The sequence below is a fragment of the Toxorhynchites rutilus genome, chromosome 2 (genome assembly GCF_029784135.1).
Source record: "Toxorhynchites rutilus septentrionalis strain SRP chromosome 2, ASM2978413v1, whole genome shotgun sequence".
Taxonomy (NCBI): Eukaryota; Metazoa; Arthropoda; class Insecta; order Diptera; family Culicidae; genus Toxorhynchites; species Toxorhynchites rutilus.
Window position 1 is genome coordinate 307,215,736 of NC_073745.1, and position 27,456 is coordinate 307,243,191.

The following is a 27,456-nucleotide window of genomic DNA, read 5'->3' on the forward strand; positions in this document are numbered from 1 at the left end:
TTGATGGAGAAGAATCAGATGGCATAGATCCGTTCGATGACGAAGATAACAGTTCTAAGGATTGTAACATATGCTGCGCTTAAGTTTGTGGTTCGTCTTCAACCGATGGTCCAGCTGTAGAACTGCTCGTACCCAAGGTAGATTTCGACAGGACGCACACATCCAGTAATATGCTCAGCGGTTAGTTAGAATATTCCATTTGTTTATCCCTGGATGAACGTTCCGGCCAGAACAACGCGGCATGCAGTTTTTCTTCGTTTACCGATGCCCGTTTGGTATTTGTTGTCGTCGTTTTAACCAAGTGTTTTCAAATTTTGAGTTTGCTGTATCCAAGGTCGTATTCAGAAATAAGATTAATTAATCTGTCTGTACGACTAATCTCGAAAAATAAATAAATAAATAAATGTCGCTACAGTTCCCAGTTTTCGATATCAGATCGATTTTTGGGCCAACCATTCTGTATGAAACGATATAATTTATGAAGTATCGAATCCTTTCTTGTTTCATATTCGATCATATTTAAACTGAGAGGCAAATTGCCAATACTATTCTTAATATATGCATTAAGCAGCATTCACTATTTTCTAAGCTGACACAGGCTACAAAGACTTCTTCATCCGGTTAAATCTATCAGACGAGATAACACGATCGCATCTCCAAATTTATCAGTCGTCGTTTAATAGTGTAGTTAGTGCCCATCGCTGGAGTCGATTAGCTGTGTAAACATGTAAGGTACACCAGGGCAAGTTAAAACACGAGGTAAGTTAAAACGGTAGTCATAACTTTTACCAGGAATGGTGGAATGGCGTGAAATATTTTTTTCAGTAAACGATACCTTTCAACCCACCTTATAACAGCCATTACTTAGCTTTGCGCAGTGGCGATATCGTTACCAATGAGGTACATCCGAGGTGCGATTATTGCTAGTTGAACAGCCATTACCGGAATTTTGGAATGCCATAACGCAATCCGCGCCTTTGTTTATTTTTTTCTCGTTTGTGAAATTGAAACAAACATTTCATATTTCTATTCAAACATCAAAGGCATTTTATTTTGATTCTGAGATTACAAAAAAACTTAAAAACCCAGAACATGATTTTTCAGGGCATTCATAATGTATCGTCATGGAATCATTTAATTAAATAGATTAATCGAAAACTGTCATTAGAAATTCTACAACTGAAATTCCTTCAGAACTACGCTGACAAATCCCACAAAACTTAACCGTACCATACGTCTGGCATTTAGTCGAAATCTTAATAATAGTTCGTATCGGCTGGACCTGATGTCACCTTCCAATTTCGTCACATTTTTCACGGTAAGCCTAGTGAATGTAATGGTTTGACAACCTTAAATAGAATTCAATGTTCGTCTCATATTTTAAAAAAAAATCTACTGCCAAAAAGATTGAGAAGATCGAAAACAAAAGATCGATTTTCTCGATTTTTTTGAGTACAAAGAATCGATCCAAAAAATCGAAAATCGGAGAGGAGAAGATCGATCTTAAATATAGATCCAAGATCGCCCAATCCTAGTCCGAAAACTATGTTTTTTTAAATATCGCCAGAATTGCATGTCAGGTACACTGAAGTCGCTTTTACGCGGATTTTTTCTACACGGTTTTATTTTACGCGGCTTTTTTACGCGGTTTTTCGAATTTACGCGGTTTTTTTGCGCGGATTTCAAAATTTACGCGGTTTTTTTTACGCAGCACGTATCAACCGCGTACAAATTCAATGTGCTTATTGGTGTGACTTTTCACGAAATAACTTTGTATTGTATCACTTAGTAGCTGAGAAATAAAAGAATATACAGATATCATGTTTGCAGCATACAAGAAAAACAGTTAATCAATTGTTAGAATATAGGTCGCATTTTTCATTTATAATTCACTGTTTGTTAGATTTTTATGTTTTATTTTGAAATTTACCGGTTGTAAACTTTCGCGACCGACATCGCGAAAGAGGAGAAAGTAACGGGTGTTAAATAAAAAATGAGAATTTTTTCAATACCTTTTAGTAACTCAAATAAAGAGCGTAAAATTTTCTTTCTCCAAGAAAATTGCTCTTTGGGCTCCCTAGAAACAGTAGGCGTGTTTGATTTTGCTAGTTTGAATTTAGTCAAAGCAAAGATGGCGTCGAAACAGCACGTGCTCCGCAAAACGCATATTTAAGGAAATGATAATTACTACTCCACACCGCCTGAAGTGAAATACAAATTCAAGCACAAGTTTGAAAAAAAGGTTATGATGTACATCGCCATTTACGACCGGGGCATTTCAAAGCCTTGGTTTAAGCCGAGCGGTCTGGCAATCAACCAACAAATCTATCGAGAAGAGTGCCTCGATAAAATCCTGCTGCCGTTCCTGAACGAGCATCACGCGGATGGGAAGTACGTCTTCTGGCCGGACAAGGCGTTTTCCCATTACGCCAAGAAGACGCTGGCGTATCTTGAGGAAAAAAAGATACCGTTCGTGCCGAAAGATCGTAACCCAACAAACTTGCCCCAGTGCCGCCCAATAGAGGATTTCTTTGGCTCACTCAGTGCCCTAGTGTATAAAAACAATTGGAGGGCCAAGGATACGAAGCAACTGACTACAAGAATCCGGAAAATGGACGTAAGTGCCGTACAACGTTCTTGTGAGAGCATCGCGACAAAGTTGCGTCGAACAGCAGACCACGGCCCTTACTCAAACATTCATTTTTTTTGAAGAAAATACATTATGTTATTGATAAAAAAATACTGAAATCGATGAAAAAAAAAATTTTTGTTTATATGTGATTGAAAAAATTATCATTTTTTATTGAACACCCGTTATCCATTAGAGTAGCCTTCTTTTTTATTCCTATCCCTTTTCCCATCCAAGCCTCTCCCTCCCTTCCGAAATGCAGTGTGTGGTGCATAACACAAACACAAACAGCATCAAAAACCCGAAGTATAGCATAAAATGCAATGAACACCAACGAACAAATATGTGCATACAGCTAATCCGTACCAATATCATATCCATTCCAATTCCAACTTTTGTAAGAGTAACATTGCCAATAAATTGAAGTATTCCAAGTGTTTAGTTAGAAGTTTCCAAGTGTTTTTCCATTCTCCAAACAAGCCGCATTCCGTATCCCGAGCTATCATCCTGGCCTCCTTCAACCGCCACATTCCTCAATGGTGTGATCCATCACCGGTTTTTTTACGCGGATCTCGGAATTTACGCGGTTTTTTTACACGGATTTTGGAATTCACGCGGTTTTTGTTTACGCGGCACGTATCTCCCGCGTAAAAAGCGACTCCAGTGTAATCAACTAGGGATAATCAAAGGTATGAATGATGATAAATTAAAAAAATAAGAATCATTCATATTTCATTACTCAGTATGTTCTGCATAACCCATGAATACACAGGTATGATACAAGTCAAATTCGTTAATTTTGCAACTTGAGGTCGTTCAAATATTACGTAAAGTATTTTCTACAATTTTAGACCCCCTCTTTCCTATATTACATGTAACAAATGATCATTTGCATAAAAATGTTTAGGCATATTTGGATTTATTTCAAAACAAGTTTTCACAAGACCTCTCCCCATCCCTTCCTGAGTGTGTTACGTAATATATGAATATTTGAATGATTCCATAAACATCATTAATGGCCGTTTCAAGTTGCTCTACTCTGACACGAAAGCGTCTAAAATAGTATTCTCGAAGTTATATTTTTCGTATGATATTTCCTAGTATGTAGTGTCCATTTTGCGTGTATTTTGTACCAAAACCCCCTTTTGTAATTCCTTCAATTTAGTGTTTCACAGATTTGTTGTAGATAGTTCGAGAAGCAAAATCGCACATTAAACTCATGATAGTTCGCGTTTCAACTTACCCGGCTCTTGTAGCCGCGGGTTGGCCGATCCTCTAAAAGCGCGCAGCTTAAGCGCCACTCCCGAAGGAGACTGCCCGCCAAGATCGATTGCCCGGATGAGACTCCCTTTAAGGGCGAGTTCCAGTACTGTTACTTCCGTGATAGAAGCACGGATCGTTCCAGCCAGGCTACGATGCTCTAGCTAGACCTCAACAACCAACTAAAGCCTCATCAATCTTCATACGAACATAAAAGAACCCGTGCCTGAGTGAATCTCATCACAGGCCAGGTCGCTATTCTCCGCCAGAGAGTGTATCCCAATGGAATGGAACGAACATATAATTCAAATTCTGCGAAGCGGAAGACGGATTACAACCAAAAAGAACACGCGAAATTAACGAATTCCCAAACATTAAATTTTAATAATTTAATTTTGTAATTTTAATAGAGGAACAACAAATTAACATTTTACATTTTGTTACATATGTTTTATTCCTTAGGCCTATCTATTTCCTCTCTTACTTTTCTACTGTCTGTGTGCGCGTGTTTCTCAGGCATGACTTTATTAAGTTTCGTTGTGCTTTGTTCAATATGTTAGTGTTTTGTGCTTTGTGCCGGGACTTTTATGGGTATCTCATTGTCCACGAATTACGCCATGGAACAATGTCTATTGTTGGAAGCGTCTTTGTCTTGCTAACCAAATTTCCCGACTTTAGGCGATTCAAGGCAAAAATCTCCGTGGCGTCCTCACCGGACGCCACCCTCTACAGAAGAAGCAATTGGAACGAACTCACCGTTTGAATCTTGTTGCTGATGGTGAATTTGTTGCTGCTGATCTGGTGCTTTCGATAGTAGCTCTCTCGTGGCTCGCTGCGTGGAGATAAAACTGATTTTCGCTGCTGTGGGTGGACAATTATTCTGTCCCAATTCAACGGTGCCTGTGGAGAATATCGCCGGCAAACATCGAACATGCACATTAGCACTTTGATCGACTTTCTCTTAACAATTTGTTCAAGTCCTGTTACCTGTTTATACTTGTAGCACTATCACGTTTTTTCTTAATTTTATTCTACGCGCCACACAAAATTATCCTACTATAATTACAAAATTTAATATCTGGAAACAAAACGTTAACTTACAAAAATGCTTACTTCAAACCTTCTATCACGAACAAACTAATCACGATCAAAGTCGCGCACTTCCACCTTTTTACGCTATCAGCAGACGAATATGCGAGCCCGGAATTCCTCAGATCAGGCGTACTCACCTAAGTAAGTCACTTTTCCCGAAAACTCATTCTAGCTTTGAAATACTGTATTCCAGCTTTCGCGAACAAGAAGTAACTTACTCGAAAGCTCTCGAGGAAATCTCTCCCAGGCTCTCTGATCTGAATTCTCACGCGGGAAACGAATAAGCTTTACGCCGCTTGAAGATCAGCTCAGCTCATATACCCATTATCTACCTTAGGGCAAATACATATAAAGTATGTTTTGCCCTAGAACATTTAACTGCTTACCGCTACACTCTATGGAACAAGTTAAAACAATGCATATGAAAACTGAACATTAAAAAAAATATTTTTCCAAACATCCTGCGTGAATCTCTATTTTTTATCGAAAGTCATCTATCATACCTTATATATACTGCTAACAGATTTCAATTTAGTGATTTAGTGATTTTTAAGATAACTTTCAAGTTGAATTTCGAAAAAAACCGCTTCAACTCACCTCGGTGTATATTATGTCTTTTATTCTTTTATTAAGTATTCGTAACAGAGAAGCGTGATCCGTTTGAAGCCGGAACCGTCTTCCAAATACAAAGTTGTGGGTGGAACTTAGTTACCGCCTAAACAATTGCAAGTCCTTTTCGATCTGGTTGTAAATGTCTCTGTTCAGTCTATTTGTGACTAATAGTTGCTCCTATACCAATTGAATATGTATCTGCCGAAACTATAATAAATCGTAGTGTTTCAAATGTACATCCAAAGATAAAATTTGTTTAAATTTTTCGAGTGCTTGTTGACATTCCGTAGTCCATTTGAAGGTGAATCCGTTTTTTACCCTTTCACTACGGCACACAGTGGTCCCTGAAAAAATTTAGGCTGCCAAAATCCAAAACATGAAGTTGCGTAGAAACAAAAAAATCCTACAGTCTCTTATTCTAGGATGTTCAAGGCATCTAGGATCACGTGTTCCGCGCGCGCATCATTGCTCTAGAAACGCGACAAGATACCAGTTTCGCATGCTCGCCGGTGCCACTATTTCGCGTGTGTTTTTCTAACATGTGTTTTGGTGAAATTTTTGAACGAATTTTTTTGGCGCATTATGTTTCTTGAAGCATTTTTAACGGAGAATTTGCATTTGTTGTTAGTTTCAAAATTCGATTGATTGTAGTATGTGTGGAAATTTGATTTTACTTCGGATGGACGGATGGAAAATTGCTCTGCACTTCCCCGCAAAGCTTTTCTAATGAAAGTGTTCCTCAAAGTGTCTTTTATCGCTCAGCACTTGAGTTTTTCACCCGAAATCCCCCTTTTTAGATTTTTCTCAATATTAACCCGAAATCAGCCATTCCATGCCAAACCGATCTCAGATTTTCGTGAAAAGTGGTAGTTTTGTTCCTTATCGCAAAACATTAGACCCGTATTTTTTTTATTTTTCAGTAGGGTGACCATTTCCATTTTAGGGTTGTCCAAGAAATCAACTTTTTTCTTTTTTTTCCAAAAATAACTTTTTTCAACAATCCATAACTTCTGGAATACTAAACCGATTTAGACGATCGTCATATCAAATCAAAGCCAACCACCTGATCTTTACTACACCTGCAGAAAATTCGAAATGTGTCCTAGTTATTATAGTTTGTATTCGTTTTTCATTGTTTTCATAGTCTTGGCACCAAGGGCGCTATATTTTTCATATTTTTCTGAAAAGCTGAAGATTTTTCACATAAGATATGTCGAAACCAGAGAGGCGTTTTTTCTTGTTTTCGAGTTAGGATTTTTTAAAGTTAACCGTTGGTCCAAAAAATCATTTTCATTTCCAAGTCATTTCAAAAAATGACTTTATCCAAAAAAATATTACTTTTGAACTACTGGACCGATTCAGATGATCGAAATATCAAATTAAAGCCAATTAGATGGTCTTTTTTGAAAAAAAATTATGGGAGGTTGTAATTACGATGTTATTTTGTTAAAATCGCTTGTTAAAAACTTCGGATATAAATTTACACACATACACACTTATCTCCGCTTTGTGCTCTTCTCAACAGAAGCCTTTTCTTTTAATATTTCCGGTCTCAATTAGCTTAGCTGTTATCCTTGGTGGAGATAGTTTACTAAAGTCATGCGAAACCAAATGACACTCGAAGTTCCTAAACAATTATTTTCTTGGTGAGCCAATGATATCCTAGTTTGATAATTCCCCACATAATTGTGTAGTTCAGAACCTTAATGGAATTACGTCAGTTTGATGTAATGATTGTAATGCCAGAGACATCAGCGAGTAACTAATTTGGTCGCGTCCACAGCTCAATCCGAAACGAAGACATGTGATGACGCAAAATAAGGAAGAACAAGCGATGTTCATTATGAAGAACGATACTGAAAGTTTGCCTCAGATCCAATATTATAGGGAAACTCACAAATGAGCAGAACAAATGTATAGGAAAATGAAAATGCTGCTAGTTTTCATCAATTTAAACTATTTACACAAAAAAATTGCGCTTTTCCCCTTCGCATCACCTCTTATTTTAGTTTTTTGGTTAAACCGAGTTGAAAAATGAAATCTGCGTATCCGAAAACATACATTTTGATCCCAAACACGATGAAAACTGAAAATTTTGAACTTTGCCCGCTTGCCCTTTTGGTTTTTTGAGGAAACAGAGTTGAAAAATGAACTCAAAGTACCCGAAAACATACATTTTGTTACCAAACACGATAAAAACTGAAAATTATGAAATTTGCCCCCTTGATCCTCCCCCTACTTCTGGTTCTTTGGTGAAACCGATTTGAAAAATGAACTCAGCGTATCCGAAACCCCCAGTTTATCAAAAATTGGGTTTTTAGCTCAAAAATCTGCATTTAATTTTTTCGTTCAATATTATTCAATATTGTTTTATTCCTCCAACGAATCTGTCATTGCGAGTCCAATGGTAAATGTCTGTTAGGGTGGCCACTCGTCTCCAACACTAAGGTATCGATTTTTTTCATCTGCTGCCGATATTATTGTAGGCGTTCGGAATGGTTTAGCAGTGAAACTTGTGAACCAATTACAAATTATTTTAAAAATCCTAATTAGATATTCGACCTTAACAAACCGGTACCGATGTACCAAATTATTGTAGTAAGTCTATAGTTGTCCTCCTTAACATAAAAAAAAAATAAAAAAATATGAAAATTACTGTTTGATTGTCCGTCGTCAAAGTTTGCCACGGTGTTGATTTCTTTAAAATAAACTATCGATTCCTAGCGATAACTGCTTAAATATACAGATGATTCTCTTTCTCTCTTTTTTTTTATATGTTGCTCTCACAAACCTATAATCTAACGAAAATAATGCACCAAAAAAGTCATGAAGCGAAAGAAAAGTGAAAACCTAAACGAAAATGCATTCTTTCTATCGTTGTACACATATTTTCGATTCAACGCTACTGCCTTTGGTACTGTTTGACGTCTTCGTCAAACTCTGTTAACTCTGTTGTATCACGCACTTGTTTGAGCCTTATGGCCAATTAAATCGGATTCAAAGACTTCCGTTGGACGTCAGTCAAATCCGGATGCCAAAAATCTACTATCAACACCAGCCGGGTGCTGGTGCCATTGTGCCACACTTCGTGTTCGAAACTGTCGTCGAAAATAAGCCACTTACCGTTCTCCCAGGATCTGCAACAGAATGGAACATTAGAATAGAAAGAAACTGGAAATGCAGTTCATCGCAATCTTACCTCGTTTCGGTTGCAACACGAATGAATGTGCTGCTTGGAACCTTCAATCCAAGATGGGCACGTATTCTGCAATTCGTTGGTCCACAGTGGGGCCACACATGCGTTCCTGGATGCATCACGCTAAACTTCACCTGGCCTCGTTTGCAGGATCGCGCCGCCGTGAACTGTTCTACCAGTTTGCACGTTAGTGGTGCTCTGGCACAGTTCTTCTCGATCCGTTGGCCCCTTGCGAACAACTCAAACTGCTTCCAATCGCCGGTGTCCCGCAGATTCTCCGCTTCGTCTCTGAAACTGCCAACAGAGTTGAGCAGTTTGAGACCCTCATCCCTGATGGCAGCCCACTGCGAACGAATTAGCTCCAGTTGGCCAGCGAACGTTGTCTGTTCAATGGTCCAAAACGGGCGCGATTGAAGACAACCCACGTTGTACAGCGATCGTTGATACATGGATGGGAATAATTTCTTCTCCGCAGCTCTCTGATAAACATCCAAAGCTTCCTGCTGTCGGCCCAATCTTTGCAAGGCGTCACCTAGGTGAAAATAAAACCGACCATCCTGTGTACCCGGGTGACCAGTATCGATGCCTTCTTGAAGATATTGCGCCGCTTGTTCCATATCCTTGTCGAGATTCTTCAGTACGAACCCATAATGGACCAGTGCGAATCCGTCCTCAATCCAACGCATAAGTGTTTCATGTAGGACTGCTTTTGCTTCGGCCAATCTGAAAACATGTTATTATCATTCCAAACAACTGTAACTGTAACTGTCCAGCGATTTACCTATTCGAGAGCAGATACGTGACCGCCAACTGGTTCCGATATCTCGGCTCTGCTTCGAAACGATGTATTAACGCCTGATGAACTTCTACCGCCTTCATATGTTGGCCCCGAAAGCGGACACGTTCGATACATCGCTCGGCAACAGATACCAGCGTCTCGTCGTCTACATCATCTCCAAGCGACACCACGGCAAGATACGATTCGATCGCATCTTCAAGAATGGCATTACTTTGTCGCTGTTCGGCCAACAAATCCAGAGCACGCGCTTTTCCAACCATTGCTGGCACAAGTCGCGGGTGCTTGTCCAACAGTGATTCGTAGTGTTCCAACGCCAGCTTCGGATTCTTCAACTTGTGTGCGTGTGTGCGTTTGAGTGCGTGAACGTCCGATGGTAATGATGATGTTCATGGGTTAGCAGCAAATCACACACGGAAGCGAGGTTAGGAAAAATGCAAAAAAATAGAGAAATAATTCACACAATCAAAATTGTTAGTTGATCGATGCAGAGATTATAGAGATGCTCAACTGTAGAAATAGTAAACTCAATCTTCAATCTGCTTCGGGATGACAGATAATCGTTCAGTGGAAGGATGGTGTGCCATCGTGTGTGGGTGATATTCAAGACTGAGGTTAGTATTTCAAAGCGTTTCTGCTATATTTCAGGGAAGCGAACTTAAAATTCCAACCAAGCCAATCTCTAACTCTAACACGAATATAAAATATAAGATCACAGATCAGCGCAATTTCCACGCACTTTAATTGAACAAAACATATTTTAGTCCTCAATTCTAGAATATACGTGAGAAGGAAAATCACTCACTGTCTTATAAGCGTTAACTCCGTCCGTCGTTATTAGACCGGCCATAAATAACCATGCTGTCCGTTCATTGTTTTGTTAAAGGGGTGTGATTACAGTTCGTACAAATGCATAGTCTCATACTTAACAGCATGATTATTCATAAAAAGTCCTCAGATGTGAGATATTTAGATGATAATGTTTATGCGTCTCGTATGTGTACATGTCTAAAGTGTTTGTTTGTCTTGTGTATTTTTGCTGGTTCTTAATTCTTACTGAGCATAGGAAGACACATTAAACTAACTTATTCAAAGCCAAACTCCTATAAGATCGAAACAAACAAAAAAGTGTGGTAAGAGAACTTTATCTTATGAACTATAGAGTAAAAATATCTAAAGGAATAATATCCGAGCACATCTTTTCAAATGTTTATCAGATTGCTTCATATAAAAATTAATATGGAAAAGTACAATATTCGTTTCAAAAGTTGATTGAATGATCCTTGCGTGTTTTCGGTTTGTAATAGAAGAATGAAAGAAATGACGTCTTCCAGTTGTGATTATACAATGAACCGAATGCATACTGGACCTTGGAGCATTTAACTGAAACATTTTTTTTTCATCGTCAATCGGTACAGGTCAGATTAGTCTTTATAGCCAAATAATTGTGCAATAGTTTACGAACAATCATGAGTTCAACACTAAGACCCTGAGACATGAGCATTCCACATCTAATTTTCATTCTCATAAATTCATGCCTTCGACAAACCACACCAGTGGAAACATGCTGAGAAAAATATTTCTACCCGGCATTGAACCATCAGCTCAACGCCTGCACAAAATATGTCAGCACATATGACGACAAACAGAAGTGTCGCATTACAAATTTATTGAACCATGTTGTTACGAGGGTCACTATTTATATTTCGGGAATTGGCAACACTGATGTCATGTAAGTCCATCTGACGGTTCCTTCGTAAAGTTTGACATTTTTGACCAGCCGGGTGACGTCTTTAGAGAACCCCCATTGAACTGACAGGAGCCAACATATCGGGTATCCCACTGACATTTTCCCCTTGTTTTCATATGAATTGGGTATCCCACTGACAGTTCTGCTTGAGATTTTGCTAACGATCCTAGCATCAATCATAGCACCCGGCTGTTTTTGACGATATACGTACTCAGAACATTTTGTCATACGGACGCTATTTGTTTATTTTATATTTAGTTGAAAGTTTGGTCTCGGCAAAAAAATGGAACTGAATCGTGAACTTTTTCGTGCGATGATTTTTTACGACTTTCGACGTGGATTATCACAACAAGAGTGCGTCAATCAACTTAATTTGACTTTTGGCGATGAAGCTCCATCAAAAACCACTGTGTATCGCTGGTATAGTGAATTCAATCGTGGTCGTAGTTCGCTGTCCGACGAGTTTCGTGAAGGTCGTCCAAAATCGACTGTAGTGCCAGAAAACATCGATGCCGTGCACGAAATGATTAAGCAAGATCGTCATGTAACCTATTGTGAGATTGAGGCATCCCTAAGCATTAGTTCCACCAGCATATATGCCATTTTACATGAACACTTAGTTGTGCGAAAATTATGTTCACGTTGGATCCCACATAATTTGACAATCGCTCAAAAAAAAGGCTCGTGTCGATTGGAATAAATGCTTTGAAAATTGGTTTAAGCGCATGCAAAAGTGTATCGATCATCGTGGCGAGTACTTTGAAAAACAATAAAAATATATTCGCAGCTTAACTATTTGTTTTTGTTCCTATTCCCAAAATATAAATAGTTACCCTCGTACCATGTTGGTAATCGTTTACATAGAAATTTATATACATTGGTGCTCTCTGTCTCTAGTAGACTCCTGTAAAATATTGAACTGGAAAATAAAACCATTCTTTAGAAAACAGTCAAAGAGTGTGTTTTAATGGACGAGACTTAATAACCCTTCAATTACCTTCTTAAAATTGACCATTATCAAGGATAGAAGCAAATGAACTTCATGGTTTGAAGCCCATATAATAGAACAGGTCAATGAATTGAAGTACATTAACGATTGGCGATTTTGAATTGTAATAGAGCTCGTTAAAATATGTAATCCCCCTAGAATTGTTTGTTGATATTCCGAAACCGAATAGATCACCCATGAAAAGCATTATTCGAAACTATTGCAAAAACGAGATAGTACAATTAAAACCTAGTGGCGATCCGGAAGCTGGGAACAGTGATGTCCTAATGTTCAATATTCGTGACAAAACATCAGCAGCTCTTGAGTAGTTGGCTATTTCAGGAAGCCTGGACGAATCGGCGGAGGCTTTTAAGGGACAAGAGATACTGTCGCCGCATGAATCACGATTTCAGAACGTGATTCATTGCATAGTCATAGAGCGTGTGGTTAGACCGCGCTGTAAATAAACAGAGATGGGATTAGGATGTTTGCGCCTGCATGCGTGTAAACAATCTGTCCCTCGTTTCCCCATTTGGTTTATGTTTGGAATATAATTACAGTAGAACCCCGATTATCCGCGCAATAGTCTGGCTAGATCACCGCGGAAATCGCGGATAGCGCAATAAATGACTAAAAAAGAGATGCAAACACAAAAAATATATTTCAGCGTGATAACTATGTTTTATCAATACAGGAATCATCAAACTATCCATCTATATGGTCGTGTACACCAAATAATGTGGAAGCCATAAACAAAACAAAAAAGCGAATTCCTACCACTCACTGATAAATTCCGGGAAAGTCCATAGCATTACTATGGAACTCTTCTTGTATGAAAGACTTGTATTATTGCTGAATGAAGCACTCTCACTCAGGCCACGAAAGCAGGAGCGTTCTGATACTCTCAGACTGACACTCAGAACACGGCACACCATTCAATCAAATATCACATCCATCGAGAATACACCTTCGTGAGCAGCCGAAGGAAGAACCGCTAACAAGAAGGACGCCAGTGGGAAGAACCCTGGATCCGACCCAACGCGACGGGCGTGATGATGTTAGAAAATCCGAATTCATTTTCGAAAATTCCAAATCCTTCCTTTCCCTTCCCTCTTTTCCTTTGCCATCTGGCATTACCCGACCAGGCTCCTTAAGGACGTGGTACCACTAGGTCACAAATAGTCGCATCCCCTCAGTTGTGCGTCTACGTGATCTGGCTTACCTGAACCGTCGGACAAATGGTTTCACCTTCCCACCTTCGGTTGAAACACCTCCTGGAAGTCACATTTGGTGGCTCAAAAGAGGATATAGCCAGGCAGGCAAAGCTAGGAGCCACATTTGGTGGCTTCAGAGAGGAATTTTCCTCGAAATTACAATCAGCACATTTTGAGAGCCACATTTGGTGGTTACAGAGAGGAAGAGAGCCTAAGCTAGAAGAGAGGATTAGCTAAGCGTCGTTTAAGACTTCCTCGCGCAAAGTCAGCCCATCTTGGATGCCACAGATACTGTACAATGAAAAATCTACCCCCAATATAAATCAAAATTTGACAATACTTATAATGCTATACAGTAGGACCCCGATTATCCGCGAAATAGTCGGGTTAGATCAACGCGTATAACGAAAATCGCGGATAATGCAATAAAGGGCTAAAAATTAGGTACAAACACGAAAGAAAGATATTTTAGCATGAAAACTATGTTTCGGCACATTATGCCAAATCCACTCTACAATGGTTTTCGGAAAACAACATCATGTTCGTCGAAAAAGGCCTCAACCCACCTAACTGTCCCCAGCTGCAGCCAATTGAACATTGCTGGGTAATTGTCAAGACCAAGTTCAAGGTGCAGTGTCTAAAAATATGTCAGAGTTCAAGAAGAATTGATCTGCAGCGTCCAGAAAGTGCACAAAGACTACTGTGCAGAATTTGATGAGTGGAGTTGAAAATTCTAAGGTTTAATCATTTTTGACGTAGGACTACGTCTTTCATTTATGTACCGGGGTGTAAGTTATGTTTATATTATGTTTGAAATAGGCTAATAATTTTGAAAATGTGATAATGTTAGCGCGCATCCGAAAACACATTCAGCTATTAGAATAATGACGGACAGAAGAGAGGAACATGGTGTTCATCTCTCCCGTAATCGGATCAAGAAGTTGTTTCGTTGTTGTTATAAAGTTCATAACTACATGTGATTAAGAACTCATTGAGTATCGATGTACCGATCCCAATGTTGTCATCAAAGCCATGACCAGCAAACATTAAATCGTATAACTTTTGTACATGCTAGGTTGCATATGAATTCGTATCAAATTACAATCGTATAACATATCAATCAAAAGATGCATCATGTGTATCCGAAATCGTATAAAATAATCTCAAAACCATTGATGAATTATATGAATTCCAAAACCGATGCTATCTTGAAAGTATACTTGATTGGTAGACAAAACACAATACGATTGTGCACGGTTTGTGAACTCTATAAAATACAAAATTTAACGTGAACTCCGCCTGCGAATGACTATTCATTCGTTTGTAAGGCTCAATCGCATGAGCTTCGTGGAGCCGCTAATTCAAAATTTGTTTACACCAAATTTCAACTTAGTTCTATGTTTAATAGGATTCGACCAAATACTCGCGGTTTACTAGAGGTTAATAGGGCTCCAATTTTTGTGGAACTGGACCGGTTAGAAATATGGTTAAAGGGTACCGTTGTCTCAATCGAGGGTTGCCACACGCACTATATCATTGTGCATAATGACCAGGTATGGCATCTGGGGTTCGACTGGCTGTCGGGAGTTGGCGACGGTGAGTTTTCAGGTGCTTGCCCAAAATATTTATACCTCCTTTCAATTTGCGACGTTGCATTTCGGGTGACGCAATTTTTTCCAATTTTCGAAAAATTGACAGCGATTAATGTTAACAATACACTATAAACTACTTCTACCCAAATTTTCAAGAGAAAATAACTAATGGGTAATTTTCTACAGCGTTTTTTTTCGTGATGCAATGGTAATGGTCTTCTTCTTTTTCTTCTTCTTCTTCTTCAATGGCACTAACGTTCCTAGAGGAACTTCGCCGTCTCAACGTAGTATTACTTGCGTCATTTTTATTAGTACTTAGTTGAGATTTCTATGCCAAATAACACAACACGCCTTGAATGCATTCTGAGTGGCAAGCTCTAGAATACGCGTGATCACAGTGCAAGTCGGAGGAAATTTCTTTGACGAAAAAGTCCCCCGACCAGAACGGGAATCGAACCCGAACACCCGGCATGTTAGTTATGAGGCTAACCACTCGGCCAAGGGAGCACCGTAATGGTGTTCACTCTTTTATGTTCGATCCCCATTTTCAGAGTTGATATTATAGATAAAGTAATTCAGTGTGCCGCAATATCAATAAAATAACAACAGTGTAAGCATGGTAATTCAGTTTCCTAGCTATTCTGAGAAAAACTAGAGATTGTTCTTTGAATTATTAAAACCGATAAGCCTTCCCCAAACTCACCTCATCAAGCTGTTTTCTCGCCCTTTCGAGTTCCTCCTCATAGGTTTCTGAGGCACTAGGCCTAGAGGGAATCTCTATGGAAATTGTACAGAAGAAAAAATACCAACAATTACGCCCGGTTCAACACAAACACCGCATTCAAACGCAGCTACTTTCTAGTATAATCAACATGAAACATTACTACAGAATCACATTTTGAAAATGCAAGATGATGAAATAATGAGTGACTGAGGTTGGCTGTTTATATGAAGGCGAGAGCAAACGCAGAAGATGATGCGATCAAACAATCATTCAAAATGAAGGCACTTGTGCGCCCACTATTCTACCAGCAACTTGGCTAGGCGATATACTTGTCCAATCGCCGTCTTCCTCTTCAGGCTCTGCTGTCTGATCTTTCACAACCTCCAGCTTGCCGTACTTCTCTTCCAATCGCTTCATCAGCTCGGAATCGTCCACATCGGAGACATCGTCCTGAATATCATCGGAGTACGGTTCCTCCTCTTCATCGGACGGATACTGTCTCATCAGCACTGAATCTATTTCTTCCTCATAAATTATCTCATCTTCGTATTCCTCCTCAGTGCCGTATTCATCGGTCGGAATGAACAGATTCTCCTTACTGCCGTTATCAGCGATGTACTCTTCGAATCCTTCTGAAACCTCAGGCGAAAGTTCCCCTTCAGAGAACGAAACTTCGTCCGTTAAGTCGTCCGGTAGAAGAAATTCAACGTGTTTTTCCTTCACTTCATGGTTCGGACTCGGACTCGCACTCGCACTCGCAGTCGTTTCCGCAACACTTTGTGGAGTTTCGGAATCGGAAATGATGTTGGTGGTAATTATTTTGATGCTCGCTATGTTGGGTTCGGAGGGCTTGGATTCGGGTATTATTAGCTCATGGGCGGATTCAACTGGTGGAGAATGTAATTCAGAAAGCATTGCCACAATGGCACCTTCTGTCTCACCTTTCTCGCTAAATATTGGTGCCTTGTGCAGGCCGTAGATCAGCTTGTTGACCGCCCCCTTCGGGGGTTTCTTTTTCATCAATGGAGACTGCTTGTGGGAAGTGGTTGCCATCATAGTGGTCTTTTTCGCTTCGTTGATGGGTAAATGCGGTTTTGTTACGGTTTCGTGTTTCGATTCCGGTGAACGGTACATTGAACTGAACTCTTCGAACGTGGTCGGTACGAAGGAGCCAATTTCACGTTCCTCTTCCTCCAGTCGCTTCTGCTCTTCCCAATCTTCGTCCTGTTCTTCTTCCTCTTCGTCGATTTCTTCCAGCTCAACTTCATATCCATCGTCGTATTCCTCTTCCTCGCCTTCATCGTCTTCGATTAGTATTACTGAAATTTCAAAGTTTCAAGGTATTTAGACCTAATGAACTATCAATGAACAGGGTGTCGACTCAAAACCCGAAAAAGGCTTCCCTGATATTCCCTGATTTTTCAAAAAAATTTCAGAAAAATTCCAGATGTAGACTAGTAATCGAATTTTCTACTCGTTCTCTAGATATAGTTCTCAAAACATTTAGTTAGCTAAACAATGATATTTATGAACGTCTGTCGATACTTTCTAACAAATGAATTTTTATAATTTTTAGTTGAGATAAACGAGGACTGAGAAGTGTAGTAAAAGATGAGAAATAGGATTTAGCAGTACAGTTCAAAGTGGTATTCAATAATAATGACAAAACCAATGCTTTTCATTCTGATGCGGATCAATCTCACGAAACCGAATCGATTTTTCCTTGTAATCTTTAGGCTTCCTTATGTACGCTTTCCAAAATTTTCTTAGTTTCACCTCGGGAGATTTCGCTTGTGCCTCTCGTAGTCGTTTAATCAACTTTTATTCATCTAATGCAGAAGCTTCTTTCTTCCGACTTTCCTTCTCTTCTAGATGAAGAGAATGGAGATCTACAAACTCGTTGAATTAAATAGCTTGACTTTTTTTTTATTGATACTATCCCTCCAAAATGGAACATAGCATCATAAATATTTCGCATAGCACACATGGACATGTGAACACATGGTTTGTTTTCATAAAAACATTTAGTGTCAATGGAAAAGCCTCTCAAAGTTGTGGTTTCCAAACCAGAGACAGAAGACCATTTTTACTACGATTCCTTAAACTTATCCTTTCCAAAAATAGTCCAACAGTGAATTTTTGGGATCATACTGATTTTTGTTGCTGGTAATATTGTATCGGTGCTGAGTCCAAAATCTGTGAAATTCAGAAGCGATTCAAAAGCTTCTCGACTCGTTTTCCAACCAATTTTTGATCGGAATCAACGAAGGAAGGATGAAGACGAGCTCAAATAAGGATACGGCTTTCATCGGAGGACACATCAACGCATCATACGATTCATAACCAGTGCTCCTAACATACCTTTCGCAAGCCAGATTGTAGTAAAATGCTCGCGTAAAATGATCAATTCACGTTGGTGCCGTTCGTCGACACCAGAAGAAGGCCAAATTGAGCTTCAGAACATCACCAGAAAAATTGTCGTCATGAAAGATTTACCACCTTCTTATTTTCTTCATAACAAAATCTGACATTCAGATCCATCCGCAGCCTCTCTGTAGTTAGACCTTTTTGGCATTCTAGCTGTCATGTAACATTCTTCTCGATAAAACCATGTCTTTTCCAGCAGTGCGGAGGGATTTGTTACACATAACTGTTTCCTGGACCTCAGCTTTGATAGTATGGTTTTCAATCATGAATTTATCGATAGTTTTCGAAGAAGGAAAAAGGAATGGAATTGGTTGGAATTGAACTGCAAGTACTGATTGGGTAAGTGATCAGTTGCATCACATGTGAATATGGAACAGTACGTGCATCATGACTAGTGTCGATCACCCATAACGAAAACACCTATTCTTCCATATGGCTAAATGGGCTAGAAACTAGTTTTGCCTCCCATTTCGTACATAGAACTGTTATGCTTCCTGTGTTACAGATTATAGTAATAATTTATGTAACATAGAAAGCAATTTTTATAAAAAAAACACGATGAAAATTTCCAAAACTCCGTACTTTCGCTTAAGTTGACAGTCGGGCAGAACTACTGATCATCGGGGATCGTTCGATTAATCGAATACTTCCTACAGAAATTGATTATTAATCGAACGAATACTGCGCAACTAAAATTCGAAGCGAACGAATAATTGACGTCGATTAATCGATTCAAACCTAGAGAGAAAAAACGTACGGCCGCTGCAGTTTTATCCTGAAAATCAATCATTATCTTTGACGTTCCCCTAAACTCGTGAACGAAACTCAATTCGAGTTGACGGCACAGCGTAACAGATAATAATTGATTTTCAGGCGGAATGAACACTTTTTTGATTCCAGATGGCTTTCTAGCAAATGAGAAATATGAGTCTAAATAATTATTCCTCTCAGTGTGACGATTTATCGATTATTCGATTATTTGGGGCGATTAATCGTATCGAATTTGCGTTGACGGCGGAATGGTGTGCATCTGAATACGACATTAGTTTGTATGAGGCCAAATCTTCTCTATCAGATTTGTCGGCCCTAAGGCAGTTTTAAATTACTAAAATTTGTATGAAACTTTTTTCTTGGCGTTACTCCCTACTAGAAGTACGTTGTTCTGACCCTAATTTAAACTGTTTTCTATGAATTATCAGATATTCTCATCAAAACTTACTATTATAATATAAAATTATCTTTAGACACAATTTCTGTATAATATTTTTTCACTACTTGCAGGCAAAAGTGATTTTCATTAACATAGAGTACTAATTTGATTTGGGAAAAATAATTTTCATTCATAATTTTTATTTTAAAAGTGTGTTCATTTCTTCGGCAAACCCATATCTTCATGCCTACTCCCCCATTTCGTAATATGAAACTCAATGCTGTCGACGCGGATAATAAACTGCTGAAAAGTATTCGATTAATTGATGAACGATTAATTTCAAAAATCACTGGGCAGACCACCAAACAACATTATGATTTTATCGTACCGCTATTTCTGCTCACGCAAACATATCTGTCAAATGCCAGCAAAAACAGCGCAAGTATAGAAGTCGACTTCTCTTGCGCTGTTCACCCTTGTGAAGGACTAAGTTCAAGTACAGGCAAAAGCAAATAACATAAAAGGGGGAGTGGGAGCAGTCACGAGGGAGTGGTCACGTGGAGTAAAGTAATCACCTGCTTGTTTGGTAGTATAACTATTGACTATTGACACCGTATTGATGGTCACCTTATGTTTGAAAAATTTCATAACTTTTGAGTCACCCTGTACTTCAGTGGAGCTGTCGCATGTCAAAATATAAATAAAAACAAAAATCGCTCTTTCGGTAGGCATTCGGCCGTAGTTTCGGCGTTTCAAATTTCAGGACTTTTCAGTGAAATTTAGTTTATTTGACCTGATATTTTCGACAAATCAACAGTTTGGACGACTGTTCACATATTCTAGGAGAGGTGAACAGATATTTTGTTCAATTTCAGTGATTATTTCGCATATTTCGCATTTCGTTGTTTGCGGGGCAAAGTGGTCAGTGGAGGATTACTACTGACGATGTTCTGTTTTCAAAAGCTAATATACCTTATCACCTTCTGCTGCTAAAGGGGTCTCTTTTGTAGGTAAAATATGCCACCCCAACCAAAACTATATCTCATTATGAAAAACGTTATGTGTTTCCTACTACGTTTTGTACGTATGAGAAAATTTCAATTGCGACTCTAGGTGAATAGGCCTAGCTCATTTCATACATGTACCTAATATTTCAATAATGATTTACATAAAAAACACGCATAAATTTATCCCTTCTAGCATGATAAGTGCGAGTAACCACTTTGCCCCCTCAATAAAAAAAAGTTCGATTATTCTACTTTTTTCCTAATAATGAAAAATGTACTCTTTCAATTTTCATAACAAAAACCGCTTGCTATCTTAAACAACAATAAGTTGAGCTACAATATTCTTAGAAAGACGGAAATTGTAGTGGTATGTGGACATAGAAAATGGGCATATTCCTTAGGGTGACCACTTTCCCCCCGCTTCCCCTACTGAAAACCCTACAGAGAGTCAAACTAGTCAAATATAATTTATTTTGGTATCATTAAATTGGTAAAATTACTTAATTCTAATTGGCGGAATTTCATTTTTTCCAGATTTACGACGAAATTCTCTGATATTCCCTGATTTTCCCTGACTCTGTTTGAATTCTCTGATATTCGCTGATTTCCAAGCATTTTCCAGGTAGTCGACACCCTGATGAAGCTAACGAAAAACTCACCATGACCCTCGATGATTTCGACATGGTCTTCTTCGCCATCTCCAGCATCAAGGGGCTTTTCGACAGCCAATTTCGACAAATCGGAAGCCTTCGCCGGACTGACAATCGATTCGATCTGCTCCGTCTTCTTCAGAACTGCAGCAGCGAGGCACTCACTTTGGGTTAGCCTCTCCTTCATATCAGCAATAACAGCAGCTTCGTTTGCATGATCCGAACTTTCTTGAATAGTTCAGAGAGAGTCAATTCGATTTCAAATATGAGCAGACAATTTTTGACTGTACAAAAATTCACAGCAATTTCACGCACAACTCTATTACATTCCACTTTATAGTGGACCTAAGTTTCTACAATAATATATTACCAGAGATCAAGAAGAGGTCATAGATGTTTTCATCACCGGCAATTATGAGTTTAGTGTGGAAAGTGCAATTTATTTACGAAAAGTAAAAGTGCTTTTGAACGGTTACTACAACATCGACAAAGGAGGATTTTTTTCACGTGTAGTACATAATTGTAGACAAGGAGGAAACTCGGAGATACAAAAAAAAAGTAGCCATTTGTTAGGCCATGCAAAATTTGGCAAATCCAAAATACAGGATTAGAGCAGCGAAGAATATACAAAAAAAAGGCTAATTACTAGAACAGAACATCAACAACAACAAAAAAAAACCAAGACACGCCAAACACTCACTGGGTGGCGGCGCCGTTGGCCGTTGTGGTGCGGAACTACGCGGGGGCTTCAAAATGAGGTGCGCAGCGACGATCAGAGCTGCACCAACTAAGATCTGTATCGTAACTGGAAATGTTGGAAGGCTCAATCAAAAACGAACCAAAATATAAATTTTGAGTTGCGATAGAAGTACATCTAAAGATACACTAGAGATAAGCAATAAGTTGCACTTTCTTGGAGAGTTTATGATTGATAGATGATGGATGTGAGACATTCATATGTGATTCTGTAGCATTAAAATATACGGTATGAAGCAGCGCCATTGATTTCATTCACATTCTTCAGCGAATACTTACGCGAGGTTTCCTCTCGAGAATCCTCCTGTTCTTGCTGCTTTTTCTGTTGAATTTGTTGCTCCTGTTCTTGCTTCACTTTTGCGAGATATTCTTCTTCACCATCATCATTATCGACGAAATTTTCGAAAACGTTGTCATCGTTGTCGTCGTCCTCATCGTCTTCATCGTCATCGTCAGCCTTTTTCTCGGTCTCATCCTCTTCGTCGGCGGCATTATTCTGCTGACCGTCATCGTCATCATCATCATTATCATCCTGCGGGCGATAATAATTTAACACGTAAATCCAACTTAAATTGGTCAGGCGAAATGAAATCACAAAATCTCAAATTCATGCTCAAATACCTTAGCATTGTTAGCATCTGATTCTTGGATACGTTCCTCTTTTGGAACATCCAACATCTCAGCCAATTTGTTGTAATTCTCCATCAGTTCATCCATCTGATTCTTAAGAATATCAGCACTAATTACAGTGTCTTTGTTGGGTTCATTCCGTGCATTGACTGCATCAAATTGCTATTTTATTTTTACAAAGCTGAATTAAGGACAATCGCATAAAATCATACCGCTCCCAAATGTTTCACCTACCTTCTCCGGAATCACATTTTCTTCCGATGTTCCTTCACGCAAGACGGAACTCTGAGAAAATTGGTTAGCTTTTTCACTCGAAGCATTAGATTTATTCTAGATTTGCGACAACAAAAGTATGCAAAAAAAATTAGGGGCATATGTTACCCAATCCCAATGAGATTACCTCTTCTTCGAACGGTGCATTGTCATCATCGTCATCCTGGTCGTTATCATCACCATCCACATCAGCCAGCTTATCGTCAGCATCGTTGTCATCTGCATCCGCTAGCTTAACATCATCGTCAACATCATCCCCATCATCTGGCGCCGTATCTGGTTGTTCATTGTCGTCATCATCTTCATCGTCGTCGGCTGTTTTGATATCGGCATCATTCTTATCATCACCATCGTCATTGTCGTCGTCGTCGTCCTGCTGTTGTTGTTGTTGATCGGCGGCAGGTTCTAAAACAATAACATTGAGTTTTATTGTAGTTGTTCCAACCGCAAATTCATTCAGTCTTCGATCTCTCAACAACAAAATTGTATAACAAATTGTCTTTCATAAAAAAGAAACTAAAGGGTGTTCGAATCAAAAAGTGGTCAAACTAAATTGCGTGTAAATCGATTATTAGTTTATTAAAAAAATCAAAGTATCTTTCTTTTTGAAGTTCAATATGTTTTTTTTTTTTTTTTTTTATCTGTATTATAGTGATTTTCAACTCATTTGGCTGGTTCGTCACTTTTACTTCCATTTTTGGAAGAATGTCGGGAGTGAGAATTGAACTCGTGACCTTCAGCGTGAGAGGCATGGATGTTACCACTACGCCAGATCGCCTCCACGAGTTCAATATGTATAAAAGACAGCAAAAATACTCAGTTAAGATTCCGGTCGACCTAGTCCAAATTGGCCAGCCTTTCGTTTGACGCCTGCCATCAGATTTTGTCACCTTATCCACTTTCTTCGCCGCAGAACGCCAGTTTGCTTTGAACTGCTTCTCGCTGCAAACAGTTTTTGGGGTCTTCTTAAGGTTCTGCATAACTATCGCCCAATAGTTTTCGATTGGGCAAAGTTCTGGTGTGTTGGGAGGGTTCTTATCCTTGGGCACAACCTGCATCTTGTTAGCGGCATACCACTCCACGCCCTTTTTTCCATAATGGCGGGATGCCAAATCCGGCCAAAACAGCACAGACAAGTCATGTTTCTTCAGTAAAGGCAGCAAACGCTTTTGAAGATACTCTTTCACGTAAATTTCCTGGTTGACGGTCCCGGTTGCAACGAAAATGTCGCTTTTCAAGCCACAGGTACAGATAGCTTGCCAATCGAGATATTTCTTGGCAAACTTTGATAGTTTAATATGCTTGAAAATGTCTGCCATCTTTCCCCTTCCGGTTGCTGTATAATACTCTTGTCCAGGAAGCTGCCTGAAGTCTCCCTTGACGTAGGTTTCGTCGTCCATTACCACGCAATCAAACTTTGTCAACAATGTCGTATACAGCTTCCGTGATCTTGTTTTTGCCGTAAGATTTTGGTTATCGTTGCGATTTGGAGTCACTACCTTCTTATAAGTCGATAGTACGGATCGTTTTTTAGCTTCATGCACGGTTATAGATGATATTCCCAACTTATTTGCGACATCTCGAACGGAGAGGTTGGGGTTGCGCTTGAAAGCGCTAGCCACTCTTCTGTTCGTCGCTGCGGCTCCCGGCTTTCGATTTCCCCCAGATCCAGGCTTTCTAGTTGTTGACAAACGTTCCCCGAATACTTTTATTACTTTGGTGACTGTTGATTTGGCCACATTCAACACATTTTGCTATTTCTGCCTGCGTGTAGTTTGGATTTTAACGAAGCATGTACAAAATTTTGATTCGTCGCTCCTCTTGCTTTGACGCCATTTTGATAACTAAAGATCTAATGTCAAAATCCAAATAGAGGCAGCATTCTACACTCACACACCTACAAAATGAGGGGTGATCAGGTTTTGTATATGAATGATCAAAAAAATACGGCGAATTTAAGTTGACCACTTTTTGATCCGAACACCCTTTATGTATAAATACTAGATGTATAATCTTTAACGATGGCTGAAGGAAACATCACAGGGATAGTGAGAAATTCCATTCAATTCTTTGTTTTTGAGAGGCTTTTAACTTTGCAGTTCATTCGCCTCTATAGTGAGAAATCAAACCCAAATGAACTAAACTGCCACTTAAGTTCAGCCAAAATCTATTTCATCATGTTCACGATACATTCCAGTTTCACAAGACCAAACAGTGATCCCGGGAACCGTTTTTGTTGCAACAGCGTTAGTGAACATCCGCAGTAGCAAAAGTCATACAGTCAAGGCACGTTGTTTGCGGGAGTATGCTTCCCAATGGAATTTCGTCTTTATAGCACTGTGCTCCCTCGCACTCAAATGCTACAGACAATTGGCAGCATCACCACGCATGTCTAACGCGACGCCTCTGTCACAATTTCTTCCCGTGAACCGCCACTTTCCCTGAAATGTTTACGCTCCTATTCCCGTTGACCACGATAAAGCTGTCAAGCAAGTCGATCTCACAGATCCAATTTTGTAACCGACGCCGCATTCTTCTTCCGACTTCTCCGATAAGAATGTCCTCGGTAATAATCTTCTCCTGCTCCAGAACACTGCAAACGGCTGGATAGTCCAGGTGAATGTGGGCTGGAGCAACATGACCATCAAGTTCCATGTAATTTTAAATTCAACAACGAGTTGGTTAACAAGACCTGGCAGTTGGAAGAAGTCCAACATTCCAACGATTGTTCGTCGTCCGAACGTTATTGAGAGGGACATTTCCTGATGATCAGCACGCGGAATCCTGATGGTCGCTACGACGTCATGCGCTCGAAGCTCTTGGATGACGCTAGCTGAAGATCCTGGAAAAATCTATCGATATCGAAAGTGTACCAAATTCATAAACACGAGAGCGCTGAATCAGAATTCTGATACGGTAGAAGAACGATTATCCACGAGCAGATAATCCGCGAGGATACAGCGAGTTCCATTGTAATTCTATAGGGCTTCCCGAAATTTGTCAGTGAGAGGTAGGCACTTGTTCTTTTGTTTTGGTCATGGCTTTCACACTGACCACTGGTTTATACGACCTTACAGATGGATAGCCTAATAATTTCTATATTATAAAACATAGTTTTCATGCTGAAATATCTTTATTTCGTGTTTGCACCTCACTTTTAGTCCTTTCTCACGTTAACCGCGGTGGCCTTGCCAGACTACTCCGCGGATAATCGGGATTCTACTGTACTAGACATCGCTTCTTACTTGTGTGATGCGCGCCTCATTTTATACACACACATCAAATTCTAACATCCGTGTTGTCTTCGCTCGTTCTAAGCAAAGTATAAAAACAACAGCGCTGCATCTATTACCAACCGTATGCGCTTGTGTGATGAAAAACAACTCAACAGAGGAAGCCAACCAGAGTCAAGCGCAGTGTAAAATAGGTATAGAAATATGGTGCAAAATACGGCGCAAAACACGGTGCAAAAACGATGCTGATGCTGAAAAAAACGTTTCGCGATGACAAAACAAAGGATACTGTCGCAAATAAGTAGTTTGTTCGATTCACTCGATCTTATTGGACCAATTTTCATTCGCAGTCGGAGTTCTTGCTCCAAAACCTTTAGAAACTTCAGTTGGACTGTGGGATACCGATCTACATGGAAGTCGTTTGTGGCCAATCAGCTGGTTCAAGCTCAGGAGCATTTGCTATCTGGAGCCACGTTTCATCCTAGGATAATCCAATCGACCTCATCTCTCGGGGTACGAACCTGCACGATCTCACAGAAAATTATCTGAACATCCCCGAGAGGCAGCGCACTATGACCTACTGAATACGTTCCAGTCAAACTACTTTCTTCAGAGGCGTCTGGAAAACGAAATTGTCGTCCTCTCAGTCGTCGAAGAACCAACTGATGACATAGTTCACTACTTCCAATCAGTGCTCTTTTCGGCGGTCTGCCGAGATTTGCCGCCTCCAAAAGAATCGGCAAACCGTGCAAACGAGTAAAAAAGTACCCGCAGCTTTCATGTATATGCAATGCCGTTTTCCTCAGGCACCTTGGTTTTGTAGTCCGTGTTAGGGAAACACAATCTAGTCTGCATATACAGTAGGGTGCCAATGAATGTATGGGAAAAAATCGACCCTAAAATTCCAAAAAGTTACCCTATACAAAATGCTGATTCTGTTCATATCGAACAGTTGTCCGATTTTTTTTTTGATATGGCTGAGGGCGGGAAGGATCCCCCATCGACGCCATTGAATATTTCCGATGCCGATCCTCCTCCTGAAGAGCAGGAAGATGAAGCAGAAATTGAGGAAGAAACTTCTGTATATGAAGTTGGAAGTTCCGAAGATGAGGACATTGAAGAAAAACAGGATTTCCGTCCAAAAGAATACCCTAGAGGCTCCAAAGGCCCATTCATTGTATACTTTAGACGAAAATCTAAACCTCTCAATGTCATTCGTATCTCGAAGGAACTTACTCAGAAGTTTTCCGAAGTTACCGAGATTACACGGATGGGGCCAGACAAACTACGAGTTGTCGTCTCAAGCAGGACCCAAGCGAACGAAATCACGCGCTGCGACCTCTTTGCGATTGAGTATCGCGTATACGTGCCCTGTTGCAACGTCGAAATAGACGGCGTAATAACCGAAAAGGGTTTGACTCGAAAAGAGATTATCGATGGTGTCGGTCGCTTCAAGAACTCTTCACTAAAACTGTGA

At 39.6% G+C, this 27,456-nt stretch overlaps 1 protein-coding gene and 1 pseudogene across 4 annotated transcripts in view; one reads left to right on the plus strand and one right to left on the minus strand.

Annotated features, from left to right (window-relative positions):
• Positions 1 to 866: 866 nt before the first annotated feature.
• LOC129772106 (U4 spliceosomal RNA) lies at positions 867 to 967 on the plus strand (annotated as a pseudogene).
• A 7,157-nt stretch (positions 968 to 8,124) lies between these two features.
• LOC129767911 (aspartyl/asparaginyl beta-hydroxylase) overlaps positions 8,125 to 27,456 on the minus strand; it is a 52,391-nt gene continuing 33,059 nt past the window's right edge. For 2 of the 4 annotated variants that reach the window (XM_055769189.1, XM_055769187.1), the window contains 11 exons: positions 22,874 to 23,151; positions 22,708 to 22,803; positions 22,465 to 22,635; positions 22,123 to 22,375; positions 21,788 to 21,892; positions 21,097 to 21,315; positions 16,795 to 17,172; positions 15,833 to 15,906; positions 9,571 to 9,920; positions 8,793 to 9,512; positions 8,125 to 8,730 (listed from right to left, as the gene is read on the minus strand). In XM_055769189.1, the coding sequence (XP_055625164.1) occupies positions 8,580 to 8,730; positions 8,793 to 9,512; positions 9,571 to 9,920; positions 15,833 to 15,906; positions 16,795 to 17,172; positions 21,097 to 21,315; positions 21,788 to 21,892; positions 22,123 to 22,375; positions 22,465 to 22,635; positions 22,708 to 22,803; positions 22,874 to 23,151 (2,795 nt within the window). In that variant the 3' untranslated portion in view covers positions 8,125 to 8,579. The remainder of the gene's footprint in view (positions 8,731 to 8,792; positions 9,513 to 9,570; positions 9,921 to 15,832; positions 15,907 to 16,794; positions 17,173 to 21,096; positions 21,316 to 21,787; positions 21,893 to 22,122; positions 22,376 to 22,464; positions 22,636 to 22,707; positions 22,804 to 22,873; positions 23,152 to 27,456) is intronic. The other 2 variants (XM_055769188.1, XM_055769190.1) reach the window with 2 other exon arrangements.